Source organism: Phoca vitulina, unplaced genomic scaffold, assembly GCF_004348235.1.
Source record: "Phoca vitulina isolate PV1807 unplaced genomic scaffold, GSC_HSeal_1.0 scaffold40, whole genome shotgun sequence".
NCBI classification, from domain to species: domain Eukaryota; kingdom Metazoa; phylum Chordata; class Mammalia; order Carnivora; family Phocidae; genus Phoca; species Phoca vitulina.
In genome coordinates this window covers 22358582-22375170 of record NW_022589743.1, presented here as the reverse complement: position 1 = coordinate 22375170, position 16589 = coordinate 22358582, and the positions used below count along the sequence as shown (strand labels likewise).

Genomic DNA, 16589 nt, shown 5'->3' with positions numbered 1-16589 from the left:
TTTTTAATGGAACAGCTTGGGATCCTTTGTTTACAGTTCTCAGAAGCCTTGTTTAGGGGCTTATGAGTGTAGAGGTTGCTGCTAGGCTCCAGGTCTAGGGCTAGAAATCTCCAGTCTTCCATAGTCAAGGGGACCTATTAAGTGGAGGTTAGTGCCTTATACTCCATAGCCACTGTGTTGTAGCTGACTTTAGGCTGGTGGGGGCTGTGGAGTCATGAATGGGTGGGGAGGAAATGTGTGGAGGTATAAGAATCTGGCTGTGGTGTTCCTACAGTTGGTACATAAACAACTGGAATTGTCTGTATCTTATGAAGGTATTGTATGCTAGAAAAACAAAGCTGTTGACAACAGCACCACAAAGAGGGTAAGGAGGATGGTCTGGTGAGAACCCAGGAACTTTTGGAGGACACCTGAATCTTCACACTGATCTTTCCCCATGCTGAAACCTGCATGGACATGGAAGACTTTGCTTGCTGGGATGTCTAGCAAAGTATTACTGAACTGTGCACAGCACAGAATGAGGGTCTCATGAAGTATTGTTGTAATGGCCAAGGCCTGACTTGGGGTTCAGGATCCTTTAAGATTAGCACCATTTCTGCCAGTGGTGATGAAAAGCCTGAACACAGTTGAACTGGGATATTGGTGAGGTAGGTCCTGAGGTCATAAATGAGTGTTAATCTTGATGCCTTGACCACAGTCTGGTTTCCCTCAGGGAAAGAAATCTGAAGAGGATTTTTGCTTTTACAAAAAAAGGCAAAAAAGTAAAAATAACATTCAGCATTTGTTTCTCAGCAAGCCATTGTAGAGACAGTATACACCCTAAGCTCCTTCCCCAGGAACCACACTCAGTAGCTCAGCATTCAGCAACTGTAGCTTTGAACTGTGTCTGAGCATCTGTGCTTTATCTCGATGTATTTTGTGCATCCATTAGCAAGATGTGTCCTAAGAAATCAGAAAAGCCTAAGAGATTTGATTTTTTGGGTCTAGGAATACTCAAAAGAATTTTCCATATAAATTAATGGTAATTGTTTCTTTGCTTTATGTCATTCTGCCTTACAGACGGTCTCACAAGAATGTTGTACTTTCAGATAGTGGGGGAAAGTGGGGGAAACCTGTACTTTCTTCACTTGGCTTCCAGGATAACAATATCTGAGTTTTTCTCCCACTTCCCTATTGTTTTTTATGTTTCTCTTGTTGGTTATTCTTCTTTTCTCAGAGTTCTTAATATTGTAGTGCTCCCAGAGCTTAGTCCTTGCACCTTCCCTTTATTTTTTAAAAGTTTTTATTTTAATTCCAGTTAGTTAGCATTCAGTGTGATATTGGTTTCCAGTGTACAATACAATGATTCAACAATTCCATACATCACCCTGTGCATCACAAGTGCACTCTTTAATCCCCATCACCTATTTAACTCATTCCCCACTCTCCCACCCCCTGAGAAATTGAGTCTTCATACTAATCACAGTAGATTAAGTAAATCTATAGAACCACTCTATAGTGATTTGATCAGTTCCTGGATGTATAATTAGAATAGATACATGGTAACTGGCAGAATTTCCATATTGGCTCTCTGATCCTGAAATAAGTGGCCTTATAGTATGAAAAGCCAAGTTGTAGCCCTTGGGAGCTCCCCTCCTCCACATACATATATACCAGGAGAGTAAACAAAAATTATTGCTTTCGTGGGATGGCAGAATGGGCAATTACAGAGATTAGTAACACCAATAAAGATTTGAAAGAAGCAGGGAGTGATGAAACCTATCTCATGCCAATTTAATTTGCCTGTTTGGATGGATTTTGGAGAATGATTGTAGAGAATTATATATTTAATCAGGTGATGTCCCCAGCTGCCTTCTATATGTAGTTATCTTTACTGGAGCAAATCAACACAATCCCTGCCACCTGGTATGCAGCTATTGACCTAACAAATGCTTATTTCTCCATACAAATTGGGAAAGAACACCAGCAGTTATTGGTTTTTACTTGGCAGGCCAACAGTATAACTTCACTGTCTTGCCCCAGGGCTATGTCAGTTCTCCTGCTCTCTACCATAATGTAGTCCACAGAGATATTGAGCATCTTGATCTTCCAATCAGCACTGAGTTGGTCCAGCACACTGATGACATTACAGTCATTGGATCTGGGGAGCAGGAAGTAGCAAGGTCTTTAACCGTCTTCATAAAATATATGCAAACTAGAGGATGAAAGATAACCTCCATTTCTGGTATCAATTTCCATATCAGTCAAGTGCTAATTACTACATTATTATGTCAGCTCTACACTCACCCTTTTGTATTCTTCTTTGATGCTGGAGCTGGGACTCTGAAAACCACATTTCTTTGCTTGCCAGCTGGTTCTGTTAAGCTCTTCTAACTGGTGGCACCAGAGAGAGACCCCAAGACTAAAGAAGGACAATAGAATTGTTCCTTCCTGTCTACCTCAAGACTGCTTCCTGTGAATTTTTGGTTCCTGTATGCTTTACCTCTGCAATGCTTCTTTATCCTGGTAGCAGCAGGTCCTTTCTATAGCAACAACTGAATCCAGTTTGTAGTTTTTCTACAGTTCTACACATTTCATTGACTCAAAGACACCAACACCAGCCAGCCAGTGTTCCTGCCTTAGAGGTCTGGGTCCTATGGAGTCCCTCCTCTAAGTTCAGAGACACCAACACCAGCTGAGCAGCGTCTTCTCAGAGATCTGAGTTTCAGCTCTGTGGGGGTCACTCCTCTAAGTTTGTACATTTTTTCCTTTGCTTCTTTTTTTTTAAATTTTATTTTATTATGCTGTTAAACACCATACATTATGTCATTAGTTTTTGATGTAGTGTTCCATGATTCATTGTTTGCATATAACACCCAGTGCTCCATTCAATACGTGCCCTCTTTAATACCCATCCCCCCACCCCCTCCCCTCTAGAACCCTCAGTTTGTTTCTCAGAGTCCATAGTCTCTAATGGTTCACCTCCCCCTCCGATTTCCCCCCCTTCATTTTTCCCTTCCTACTATCTTCTCTCTCTCTCTTTCTTTTCTTTTTTTTTTTTTTTTTTAACATATAATGTATTATTTGTTTCAGAGGTACAGGTCTGTGATCAACAGTCTTACACAATTCACAGCACTCACCATAGCACATACCCTCCCCAATGTCTATCACCCAGCCACCCCATCCCTCCCACCCCCCACCACTCCAGCAACCCTCAGTTTGTTTCCTGAGATTAAGAATTCCTCATATCAGTGAGATCATATGATACATGTCTTTCTCTGATTGACTTATTTCGCTTAGCATAATACCCTCTAGTTCCATCCATGTCATTGTAAATGGCAAGATTTCAGTTTTTTTTATGGCTTCCTTTGCTTCTTTTTTCCCCCCAGCTCTAGATGCAGTAACAGTTGCTTTCTCTATCATACCTTAGATGTCTCTTTTTAGCTTTGCAATCATCTACTTAACTTTATATCTAATCAACAGTTCTTGTTAAAGTATCTATTCAAATAACTGGTGTGATTTCTATTTCCTATCTGGACACTGACTATTAAAGTTAGTAAAAGATTATTAAATTTTATTAAAAATTACAACCAGGTGAAGGTAATATATGATTCAATCATACTCCAGCTATTATATATTCCATCTGTACTAATTAATTTATAGCTATGTCACTTTGTAATTAGTCATTTCAAATGTAAGGAATTGGATTATTAAAAACAGAAACTATGATTTCTTCCTCCCCCCCATTTTAACAAGTTTAGCTATATAAACCATAGTCTTTTAAGTGATACACTTCATTTAGTGTGAAATAAATGAGTTACAGATGTACTGCAAGATAGTTATCTATTCAGCTCTAAGTGGCCTGAAATGACTGGGGTGGTTGGTGCCTCTACATAATTCACCCCTGGCCAGAGCAATTTGTTCTAAGGATTCTCGGAGAGTAGCCCAAAGTAGTCAGAGCCTGATGATCCACCCTAGTGTCCCCCATGGTCCCCAAGGAGGTAAGCACAATGAAGAACTTGCTTTATTAAAGCAAGTACTCTTTAATAAAGAAGCAAAGCCAAGGAGTATTCTACTACCAGGGCATCATTTTCCAAAGCCAGTTGCAGTAAGTATTGCTGCTTGTCATAAACATTGAGCCTTAGAGCTACCTGCATGTTCCAGGTAATCAAGGGGCAGGACTCACAGCCCAAGGTATGGCCAGGAAAGGCAGGGAGACCTGCCAGATACTCCTTATGGACTCAGCTCCCAATCTCTCTCTTCATATATATTGAATTCTTCCCTTTGTTTATGGCTGATGTGTCCTTTTAGTTACATCCAAGTTAGCTGCAGAATTTTCATTGTAATAACATAGTCATACTCTGCAAATTACAGTTTCATCATTATTTTGTAATATATACTTGATATGAAAATATATTTGGATATTCTAAATCCAGTCATGTAATCATAAGATATTGTCACATTACATTTGCCAGTGTGAAAAAGTAAGAGCTATTAGAGGGGCACCTGGGTGGCTCAGTTGGTTAAGCGACTGCCTTCGGCTCAGGTCATGATCCTGGAGTCCTGGGATCGAGTCCCACATCGGGCTCCCTGCTCGGCGGGGAGTCTGCTTCTCCCTCTGACCCTCTTCCCTCTCGTGCTATCTCTCATTCTCTCTCACTCAAATAAATAAATGAAATCTTTAAAAAAAAAAAAAAGTAAGAGCTATTAGAGTCAAATATAATTTATACTTGTAAGTTTTTAATTGTTGTGAAAATTGTTTTAAATTTATCACCTAGTTGCATGAATTATATTCTCATCAATAATGACTACCAAGTGATCATTGTTAAATTGTCTTGTTCAGGAATTACATGAGGTCATTTCAATCACAAAACTCTACATTTCTTATAAGACTGGTTTAGTGGTGATGAACTCCTTTAACTTTTGTTTATCTGGGAAGCTCTTGACCTCTTCTTAAATTCTGAATGATGACCTGAAATGTTAAAGGGAATTCCTTTTGGGACGCCTGGGTGGCTCAGTTGGTTAAGCGACTGCCTTCGGCTCAGGTCATGATCCTGGAGTCCCGGGATCGAGTCCCGCATCAGGCTCCCTGCTCGGCAGGGAGTCTGCTTCTCCCTCTGACCCTCCTCCCTCTCATGCTCTCTGTCTCTCATTCTCTCTCTCTCAAATAAATAAATAAAATCTTTAAAAAAAAAAAAAAAAAAGGGAATTCCTTTTTTTTGTTTGTTCTGTTCTTTGTTTAAAGGGAATTATTTTTTTTTTAAGAGAGCGAGAGTGTGAGGGGAGGCTCAGGAAGGGCAGAGAGAGAGGAAGAGACAGAATCCCAACCAGGCTCCATACCTAGCGAGGAACCCAACATGGGGTTTGGTCTCATATCCTGGAGACCATGACCTGAGCCAAAACCATGAGTCAGACACTTAACCAACTGAGCCACCCAGGAGCCCCTAAAGGGAATTCTTTAAATGGAAAGAAAAGAACATAACTGGAATAAAACCATGAAAAAATTTCACTGGTAAAAGCAAACATACAGTAAAGTAGTAGATTAATCACTTACAAAGCCAGTAAGGAAGTTAAAACACAAAAACAGTCAAATCAATTATATCTATAAAAATTAGTCAAGGGATACACAAAATAAAAATGTAAAATATAATATCACATATATAAAACATGGAGGGGGAGTAAAAATTTAGTGCCTTTAGAATGTGTTCTTCAGCACACATGTGAACTTAAGTGACCATCAACTTAATACAGACTGCCTCTACACATACGTTATATATGAACCTCACAGTAACCACAAATAAAAAACTTAAAATAGATACACAAAAAAATAAAAAGAAATAAATCTGAGAAAGCCATCAAGCCAGAAGGGAAGAGAGCAAGAGAAAAAGAAAGGAACAAAGAAGAACTAAAAAACAACCACAAAACAACAAATTGCAATAAGCACATACCTATCAATAATTACTTTAAATGTAAATGCTCCAATCAAAAGACATCAGGTGACTTAATGGATAAAAAAACAAAATGCATCCATATGCTGTCTATGAGGCTCAATTCAGACTTAAAGACACATACAGCCTGAAAGTGAAGGGATAATGATAATTGATGTTCCATGCAAATGGAAGTGAAAAAAAAAAGGCCAGGGTAGCACTACTTGTATCAGACAAAACAGACTTTAAAAAACGAAGACTGTAACCAGAGAAAAAGAGGGCATTACATAATGATAAAGGGATCAATCCAGCAAGATCAAGATTGTAAACATCTATGCACCCAACATAAGAGCACCTAAATACATAAAGCAAATATTAATAGATATAAAGGGAGAAATTGACAGTAATACAATAATAGTAGGGGACTTAAATATGCCACTTACATCAATGAATACATCATCCAGACAGAAAATCAATAAGGAAGGAGTGGCTTTGAATAACCCATTACACCAGATGGATAAACAGATATATATATAGAGAGAGAGAGAACATTCCATCCCATAATAGCAGAATAGACATTCTTTTCAAGTGCACATGGAATATTCTCCAGGATAGATCACATGTTAGTCCACAAAACACGTCTTAATAAATTTAAGCAGACTGAAATCATATCAAGCATCTTTTCTGACCACAACAGTATGAAACTAGAAATAAATTATAAGGAAAAAAAATGGAAAAAACACAAACACACTGAGGCTAAACAACATGCTACTAAACAACCAATAGTCAACAAAGAAATCAAAGAGGAAATAAAAAAGTACATGGACACAGCCTTGCATATGCCACCACCCCAGAGCTGCCCACACCGCCAGTCATGGTCAACCTTGCTGTGAATGGCAAGCCCTTGGGCCACACCTCCTTTGAGCTGTTTGCAGACAAAGTTCCAAAAACAGCAAAGAACCTTCATGCTCTGATCACTGGGGAGAAAGGATTTGATAATAAGGTTTCCAGTTTTCACAGGATTTTTCTGGGATATATGTGCCAGGGTGGTGGCTTCACAGGCCATAATGGCACTGGTGGCAAGTCCATCTATGGGGAGAAATTCAATGATGAGAATTTCATCCTGAAGCACACAGGTCCTGGCATCTTGTCCATGGCAAATGCTGGGCCCAATACAAATGGTGCCCAGTTTTTCATCTGCACAGCTAAGATTGAGAGATTGGATGGCAAGCATGTGGTCTTTGGCAAGGTGAAAGAGGGCATGAATATTGTGGAAGCAATGGAGCACTTTGGGTCCAGGAATGGCAAGACCAGCAAGAAGATCACCATTGCTGACTGTGGACAAATCTAATAAATTTGACTTGTGTTTTATCTTAACTACCAAACCATTCCTTCTGTAGCTCAGAAAAGTACCCCTTCACCCCCATCTGCTTGAAATATCCTATAATCTTTGTGCTCTCACTGCAGTTCTATGGGTTCCATATTTTCCCTACCCCCCTCAAAGTCTAGCTGGATTGCAGAGTTAAGTTTATGATTATGAAATAAAAACTAAACAACAACAATAACAACAAAAACATGGAAACAAATGAAAATGGAAGCAAAATGGTCCAAAATCTTTGGGATGTAGCAGAAGCAGTTCTAAGAGGGTAGTTTATAGTGATACTGATCCACCTCAAGACACAAGAAAAATCTCAAAACAATGATGTAAACTTACACCTAAAGGAACTAGAAAAAGAAGGACAAACAAAGCCCAAAGTTAGTAGAAGAAAGGAAATTATAAAGACTAGAGTGGAAATAAATGAAATAGAAACTTAAAAAATCAATAGAAAGATCAATGAAACCAATGGCTGGTTCTTTGAAGAGATAAACAGAATTGATAAACTTATCCAGACTCATCAAGAAAAAAAGGGAAGACTCAAATAAATAAGATCAGAAATGAAAGAGGAGAAATAACAACTGACACCACAGAAATACAAAGGATTATAAAAGAAAACTATGAAAAATTATATGTCAACAAATTGGACAACCTAGAAGAAATGGATAAATACCTCAAGACATACAATCTTCCAAATGGAATGAGGAAGAAATAGAAAATTTGAAGACTGATTACTAGTAATGAAATTGAGTAGGTCCTCAAAAAACTCCCAACAAGTACAGGACTGGATAGCTTCACTGCTAAATTCTACCAAACATTTAAAGAAGAGTTAATACCTATCCTACTCAAACTATTCCAAAAATAGAAGAGGAAGGAATACTTCCAAATTCATTCTATGAGGCCAGAATTACCCTGATATCAAAACCATATAAAGACACTACAAAAAAAGAAAACTACAAGCCAATATTCCCAGTGAACATAGATGCAAAAATCCTCAACAAAATTAACAAACCAAATTCAACAATACATTGAAAGGATCATTCACCACAGTCAAGTGGGATTTACCCCAGGATGGTTCAATATTCACAAACCAATCAATGTGATTTATCACATTAACAAGAGGAAGGAATAAAAACCTTATGATCATCTCAATATATGCGGAAAAGCATTTGATAAAATGCAAAATCTATTCATGATAAAAACTCTCAACAAAGTAGGTTTAGAGGAAACATACCTCACTATCATAAAGGCCATAAATAAAAAACCCACAGCTAATATCATACTTAATGGTGAAAACAGAAAGCTTTTCATTTAAGATCAGGAACAAGACAAGGATGTCCATTCTCACTATTTTTATTCAACATAGTACTGGCATTCCTAGCCACAGCCATCAGACAAGAAAAAGAAATAAAAGGCATCCAAATTGGTAAGGAAGAAGTAAAACTATCCCTATTTGCAGATGACATGATACTTTATATAGAAAACCCTAAAGACTCCACCATTTATTAGAAGTAATAAATTAATTCAGTAATATATACAGGGTATATATTTAATATACAGAAACCTGTTACATTTCCATAGACTAATAACAAAGTAGCAGAAAGAGAAATAAATACATTTAAAATACATTCCCATTGCACCAAAAAGAATAAAATACTAGGAATAAATTTAACCAAGAAGGTGAAAGACCTATACTATGGATAATATAAGACACTAGTGAAAGAAATTAAAGATAACACAAACAAATGGAAAGATATACCATGTTCATGGATAGGAAGAGTATTGTTAAAATATCCCTACTACCCAAAGCAATCTACAGATTTGACGTAATCCCTATCAAAATACCAACAGCATTTTTCACAGAACTTGAACAAATAATCCTAAAATTTTGTATGGAACCACAAAAGACCCTGAATAGCCAAAGCAATCCTGAGAAAGAAGAGCAACGCTGGAGGTATCACAATCTCAGATTCCAGAATATGCTACAAAGCTATAATAATCAAAACAGGATAATACTGGCACAAAAATAGACACATAGAACAATAGAACAAAATAGAGAGCCCAGAAATAGACCCATACTTATATGGTCAATTAATCTTTGACAAAGGAAGCAAGAACATACAATGAAGATAGTCTTTTCAATAAATAGTGCTGGGAAAACTGGACAGCTACATGCTAAAGAATGAAACTGGACCACTTTCTTATACCACACACAAAAATAAATTCAAAATGGATCAAAGACCAAAATGTGAGACCTGACACCATAAAATTCCTAAAAGAAAACATAAGTATGGACTTTGGCCTTAGCAACATATTTATGGATATGCCCCAACAAACAAGGGAAACAAAAGCAAAAATAAACTATTGGGACTACACCAAAATAAAAATCTTTTGCATAGCAAAGGAAACCATCAACAAACCAGAAAGGCAGCCTACTGAATGGGAGAAGATATTTGCAAATGATATGACCAAAAAGAGGTTAATATCTAAATTATACAAAGAACTTATACAACTCAACACTAAAAAAAAAAAAAAAATAATAATCCAATTTAAAATAGGCAGGGGACCTGACTAGACATTTTTCCAAAGACATACAGATGGCCAACAGATATATGAAAAGATGCCCAACATCAATAATCATCAGGGAAAGACAAATCAAAACTACAATGAAAGATTGTCTCACACCAGTCTTAATGGCTAGTATCAAGATAAGAAATAACAAGTGTTGGCGAGGATGTGGAGAAAAGGGAACCCTTGTGCACTGTTGGTGGGAATGTAAATTGGTGCAGCCAATGTGGAAAATAGCATGGAGATCACTCAAAAAATTAAAAAGAGAACTACAATATGATCCAGTAATACTACTAGTGGGTATTTACCTAAAAAACAAAACAAAACAAAACACCAGTTTGGAAAGATATATGCACCCCTATGTTTATTGCAGCATTTATAATAACCAAGATATGTTAGCAACCCAAGTATCCATTGATAGATGGATGAATAAAAAAGATGTCGTAGATAGATAGATACATAGATAGATATGAATATATATATGTGAATATTAGTCATAAAAAAGAATGAAATATTGCCACTTGCAACAACACGGATGTACATGAAGAGTATTATGTTAAGTGAAATAAGTCAAAGATATATGATTTCACTTACATGTGGAATCCAAAAAAACAAAACAAACAAAAAAAAGCAGAAATACACTCATAAATACAGAGAACAAACTGGTGGTTGCCAGAGGGGAGGGAGGTAGGGGTTCAGGTGAAATAGGTGAAGGGGATTAAGTGGTAGAAACTCCCAATAATAAAATAAATAAGTCATGGAGGTGAAAGGTACAGCAAAGAGAGTAGTCAATAATATTGTAATAATGTTTTTAAAAACCTACATAGAAAATGTAATGTTTATAGAAGCAATCTCAAGTTTTTCATTTAATTTTTGAGAAGACTATTCAGAAGCTCATACAAATTCAATATTTAATATCATCCTTAATATGTTTATTTTTTTCTCATTATATTATATAAAAAGTTTTTTTCACCAAGCCCCATATAGTTGCCTCCAAATCCCCTTTAGTTTATCTCAGTGTGCTATACAAATATCATTTCTATGGATGTCATGATATGAAAAAGAGTTGAAAAGCACTGCTTTAGCCCCAGATCAGGATTCTTTTTTTTTTGACATTTTATTTTTTTAAAACATTTTAAAAATTTAAATTCAATTAATTAACATATAATGTATTACTGGTTTCAGAGGTACAGGTCTGATTCATCACTCTTATATGATACCCAGTGCTCATTACATCACATGCCTGCCTTAAAGTCCATCACCTAGTTACCCCATTCCTCCACCCCTCTCCCCTTCAGCAAGCTTTAGTTTGTTTCCTATGATTAAAAGTATCTTATGGTTTGTCTCCCTCTCTGGTTTCGTCTTGTTTTATTTTTTCCTTTCTTCCCCTATGATTATCTATTTTGTTTCTTAAATTCCACATATCAGTGAGATCATATGATAATTGTCTTTCTCTGATTGACTTATTTCGCTTAGCATAATACCCTCTAGTTCCATCCATGTCGTTGCAAACTTAACCTGAGGACTCTCAATGGATTTCAGTGAGTGTGTGAAATGTGCAAGTATATCTTTCTGGAGAGTTAATAGTTTTCATCAAGTTCTCAAAGCTTAAGAACCAACTGATCTCAAGAATTTCAAAAGTTCTGGGGCGCCTGGGTGGCTCAGTCGTTAAGCGTCTGCGTTCGGCTCAGGTCATGATCCCAGGGTCCTGGGGTGGAGCCCCTCGTCAGGCTCCCTGCTCAGCGGGAAGCCTGCTTCTCCCTCTCCCACTCCCCCTGCTCATGTTCCCTCTCTGTGTCTCTCTCTGTCAAATAAATGAATAAAATCTTTAAAAAAAAAAAAGAAAAGAATTTCAAAAGTTCTCCTATAATTTCACCCCTGAAGAAGTGATGATACAAGTTAAGGGTTAAAGGAATTCCAATGGCACAAGTAGGCCTCCATTATAACAGGTGGGAAGAATAAAGGTGTTAGAAATAGAAGTAGGAGGACTTCTGTCTCTGGCTGCCTCTTTTAGGAATCCTGCTCTTGGTCTCTCTCTTCTCAAATTCAACTAACATACTAAGAGGATCTAGGGTCTTTTCTCTAATAAAAGTAGATACTTCCTCCCTCAGATCACCAGAAGACCAAGTAGGAACCAAGGTGGAGCCCAGGGAAGAATAGGTATAAATGGAGCAGAGAGCATAGATTTCAAATGCTCACATGTGATCTAGCTCTGCAACCAAAGCCTGAAAGCCAGTATCATAAACTGCATTTTCCCAGACCTCTTCCTCTGTGTTTCTAAAGCACTTGGTACATATCTAGGCTTCTCCTGTATACGTATCCCCCTTGGGGGCCTAGCAAAGTTGACTGAAACCACAGTACCGCTAAACCATTATGTCATTATTTGGTGTGTTTTTCCCTGCTAATAGGCTTTGAGCCCCTGAAAGACAGACTTTTATTTCTTAAAACAGTGTGTAGCATATAATACATACTCAATATTTTCTCAATTAATGGTGATTAATGAACATGCACCAGTAATTTCCAAATCTTAGTTTCCTTAAAAGGTTATATACTAGGAAGAGCTATCTCCTCTGTAAATTAATAAATTAACTTCCTGATACAAATAAACTTAATGTGAATCTGGGTATTTTGTAATTCCAATTTTTTTTAAAGATTTTACTTATTTATTTGAAAGGGAGAGAGTGAGTGAGAGAGAGCACATGAGCAGGGGTAGGGGGAAAAGCAGACTCCCCTGCTGAGCAGGGAGCCCAGCATGGGGCTCGATTCTAGGACCCTGGGATCATGACCTGAGCCGAAGGCAGTCTCTTAACCGACGGAGCCACTCAGGCACCCCTAATTCCAAATTTTTTTTTTTATAATCCTAATTTTAACCAGGATTTTATCACCTCAGATATGTTTAACAAAGATCTTCTATATCTGCCTGCAAATGAGACATATCTTCACCACTAATCTACTTCTCTTACTATTAAGAAAAGGCATGAATCATGTCTTTTTAAGTCCTTTTTATTCCCTTTTTGCTTGATGCTATTTTCTACACATAGGGTACACTCAGAAAAAGCTGACTGAACTTGGAACAAACTTTAGAGAATAATAAAGTTATCTTAACTACATACAGGGCTTTATAGTTTATACTGTACTTTAGCATGCATTATCTCATTTGATCACAGGAATCCTGTGAGTTAGCAATCCATTGTAGAAACTAATGCTCAAAAAGTTTAAGCCATTTGCCTAAGGTTTCACAGAGTTGGAGCTAGGAGCCAGGTCTTCTGACTCCTATGGTAGTGATCTTTCCCAATATAAGATTAATGGAATTAAGTCATCTGCCAAAAGAATTTCTTAATAGTATGTTGCTACACAAAACTAGATAATCAGTGTTGCTATCCCTGAGTCACTAAGAAAAATAACATACAAGCACATTATTAAGACCTATTGATTTGAATAATACTTTTTCTAGAATGATACTTTGATTTCTAAACCACATGTTTCATTTATCTGAGTTCATTCAGCTTTCAGCTATGTATGTTTCTTAGCTATGCATATAACTTCCTGTTTGGTCTTCTAAGCATTCGTTCAAAGTTCTTATTTCTGAACTTTGTCTTTTCTTTTCCTGTTTACTATGCAGCTCTGGGAAAAAAAAAAAAACACACAGATTGTTTAATCGGTGAACCATACATCTTTGTTTAATTTTGTCTCGCAGGCACTCTTGACCACCACCAGGGGGCAAAAGCCTACCAGCTGGCTTCTCTGCAATTCATTCTACACAGGACTGTACAGTACAGGGACCCTCAGTGTCTGATTCTTGATGGAACCTCCCTGCTAATTATTTCAACCGCAGGGCCCCAGGGAGAGAACAAAGGCTCAGCACAGAGGGCTCTAGTGGCACTTAACCATACAGCAGCCAGAAAGAGCTCATGACAGCCCTATCAGTTTAAAGAAAGCAATGAGATCCAAAGAGTTTGAGTGACAACAGGAGCAGGAGGCTTTAATAACTGCAAACTCCTTAATGTGTGTGTTTTCTACAGCTTTGATATGTATGGTGGTATATTCCAGAGCATGCACTCAAGTTGAGAAATAGCTTTGTCAACTCTTTCTCTGTGTAAATAATCAATGGTATTTGTATAGTGAGATTTCCCCCCTCTTTTAATCTTGATTTTTCATTACTTCCTTGAAGTCTGCTGACGGTTTATCTTTTAGAAAAGTATTCCTTTAAAATATTTAATAATCTACATTTCACGTAGGTCTGTGCAATCATGAAATCTAGAGCCGAAGGAGTAAAAAATCTCAAGGAGCAAATCCTATTTAAGAGAATTTCTTCCAGCAGGAAGCAAGTGGGAGGTAAATAGCAGGTTGGACCCTTATAATTCCGTGAGCCCAGCCTTCTCGGCCTCCCGGGCTCATGCAGCCTCTCTCCACCTTAGGAATAATGAATGAGTCCTCAGACCGGGGCCAGGGTAATAGAGGAAGCGTGAGGGGTACCCTGAAGCTTGCCAGGGTATAAAATTAAAAACCTTTCTTTCTTTCATAAAGTCTCATCATAAAACATGGGCTCTGAGACAGAAGGTGGTAAAGCTCAGAAAAAGCTCCCAAGAGCCGGGTCAAAAGGAGATAAACTCGTCTCTGGTCGCGCCAAGAGGGTCTCCAGTCCAGTAAGTCTCACTCCCACCTAGAGAAAGCCTTTGAAACCCGGCGGAGCCCTTTCCCACCAGACAACGCGTTTGCCTCAGGATTTTCACCTCAGTTTCCTTTCACTAAGATCGCTTAAGCTGTGCGCCCCCGCCTCATAAAATGGTCGTCTCTCAGGACTGGGGATTCCAGCGGCCCCCCGGCCCGGGGCCCCTCCCCCCATCCCAGCTCACTGCCTCTAGACTCGGGCAAACCGCGCGATTCCAAAGCAAAGGAGGAAACCCGGGACCGGGCGGCGGCCGGAGACGCAAACACCCAGGCGGCTTCCGGCAACTCAAGGGTTACGCCGAGGCGGCGGCGCGCGCCGAGGGGAGAGGCGGTTGCTGACAGGTGGCGCCTGCGCACTGGGAGCGCTCATTGTGCCCCGCTGCTGCCGAACCGCCCGCCCGCCCGCCGCCCGTTCGGCGCGTCAGTAGGCGAGAGTCCGGTGGTGGGTGCGGAGCCTGTGGCCGTTCCCGCGGCCTCCTCCTCCTCCCCTTACCCCTCACCCCCATCCCATACCCCCTTCCCCATCCCGGCTCCGTCACCCTCCCGCCCCCCCACATTCAGGACAAGAATGCCCTGCCCGGAACAACCTAGCAGCGCCTAGATGGCTTTGGTCACGGTCCAGCGGTCGCCTACCCCCAGCACCACCTCCAGCCCCTGCGCCTCGGTGAGTCCCACCCGGCGGCAGCTCCGCTCGCTTCTGTCACTGCGGCTCCGCTTTGCCTCAGCGGGTCCCGCCGAGCGCCACTGCGCACGCGCCGCGCCGCTTCCCAGGCCTTGGCACTCGGCTGCCGCGAAACCCCCCCACACCCCATCTTAAAGACGAGCTACGGGAACTACGGGACGTTGGGGTTTGCCCCCATCACTGTGGGCACCTGGCTCTCACAGTCCTCGCCCTGAACCGCCCCCCCCCCCCAGTAGCATGCTTTTCTATGGCTTGAACACTTCCTTTCGGGAATGAGTCATTCTTGCTTTTCACCCTCCCCCTTCCTTGTACCCTCTGTTGCTCTGCTGCAGGGAGAGGACCATGGGACTCCTGCGTTGCCCCTTACACACACCACAGCCCCTTACCCACACCCATTTCTTGGACCCGTTCGGTATTCGCACACTGCAACCCCTTCTTCAGGCTCTCCGGGTTGTGTGCCTTCCCCCTAGTCACTTGCCGTCTTTCTTGTGCTCTGGTACTGTTCGGGCTTCATTGGACTGCTGAGCTGGTAGTTACTCCTTGGTTTCTTCCCTCTTTCCCTCCCGCAGAGGGTGGCCGTAGTCTCTGCTTCTTGGACCTTACCTTTTCTCTAAGAGGTCCTGAAGCATCTGGCGCTGCTTGATGACCAGTGCCTGTTCATTTACATGTTACAGACATTAATGCCTTAACACTCATTGCTCATGATCGTTCTTGTTCTTGGGTCGTGTTTGTATGGTTCCTTACTTCAGATACCTATGCCAGTGAAGCATGCTTCCAGAAGGAAAATACCCAGTAACCAGCCTTTTCCTGCTGGGCAATTCTTTGACTTCCCTGCTAGCCCCACCCCCACTCCTTTACACCCCATTCTTTTAGGCTTTATTCTTGAAAATATTTATTTAAAAACGTAAAATATTAAAAATAAATACATAAAGTATTGCACCAGTGGGGCGAAGTGGGATCTTTCAAAAACATGCAGATGTTTTAGAAGGAAATAGAATGAAAATATGAGCAATTGGAAAAACCGTCTGGAGCTTCCTACAGAATTGTAATTTTTAAAACTGTGTTGGTGGATTTAGTAGTTTCAAGTTGCCAAAAGGTATTCAGTAAACACTGTACCACCTTCCACTGCGAAACGTCAGGTTATTCTTAATATTTGTATGTTCACTGAGGCGTGGGCTTTGATATCTTGAAACTATGGTGGGTTGTGATTTCAACATAGTTTCCTGAATTTCAAAATTTTGTTGTGTATAGTGATGGTTTCTTCTTTTTTTTTTTTTCCTGAGGTTTCTTTTGTATTTTGTGTGACCAAATTGATAATTATATCCTAATTCTAGAATTGATTATATTTCGGAGGTTAACTTGTATCAGAGAGCAGAACTATGATCTT

The 16589-nt window shown here is 39.7% G+C and overlaps 3 protein-coding genes across 4 annotated transcripts in view; 2 read left to right on the top strand and 1 right to left on the bottom strand.

Moving 5' to 3' along the window:
• EFCAB5 (EF-hand calcium binding domain 5) overlaps positions 1-15338 on the bottom strand; it is a 165648-nt gene extending 150310 nt beyond the window's left edge. The window contains exon 1 of the mRNA XM_032428752.1: positions 15154-15338. The gene's annotated coding sequence lies outside the window, so the exon portion shown is untranslated. The remainder of the gene's footprint in view (positions 1-15153) is intronic.
• On the top strand, positions 6671-7656 carry LOC116647394 (peptidyl-prolyl cis-trans isomerase A-like). Its single transcript, XM_032428753.1, has one exon. The coding sequence runs from the start codon at positions 6781-6783 to the stop codon at positions 7255-7257; it is 477 nt and encodes a 158-aa protein (XP_032284644.1). The 5' UTR covers positions 6671-6780; the 3' UTR covers positions 7258-7656.
• Positions 14652-16589, top strand: part of SSH2 (slingshot protein phosphatase 2) — a 245054-nt gene continuing 243116 nt past the window's right edge. Inside the window, exon 1 of one of the 2 annotated variants that reach the window (XM_032428751.1) lies at positions 14652-15184. In XM_032428751.1, the coding sequence (XP_032284642.1) occupies positions 15122-15184 (63 nt within the window). In that variant the 5' untranslated portion in view covers positions 14652-15121. The remainder of the gene's footprint in view (positions 15185-16589) is intronic. The other variant, XM_032428747.1, reaches the window with a different exon arrangement.

What these genes read in the sequence shown, in the direction of transcription:
- LOC116647394 (XM_032428753.1), top strand. Translation starts at nt 6,781, where the DNA reads ATGGTCAACCTTGCTGTGAATGGCAAGCCCTTGGGCCACACCTCCTTT.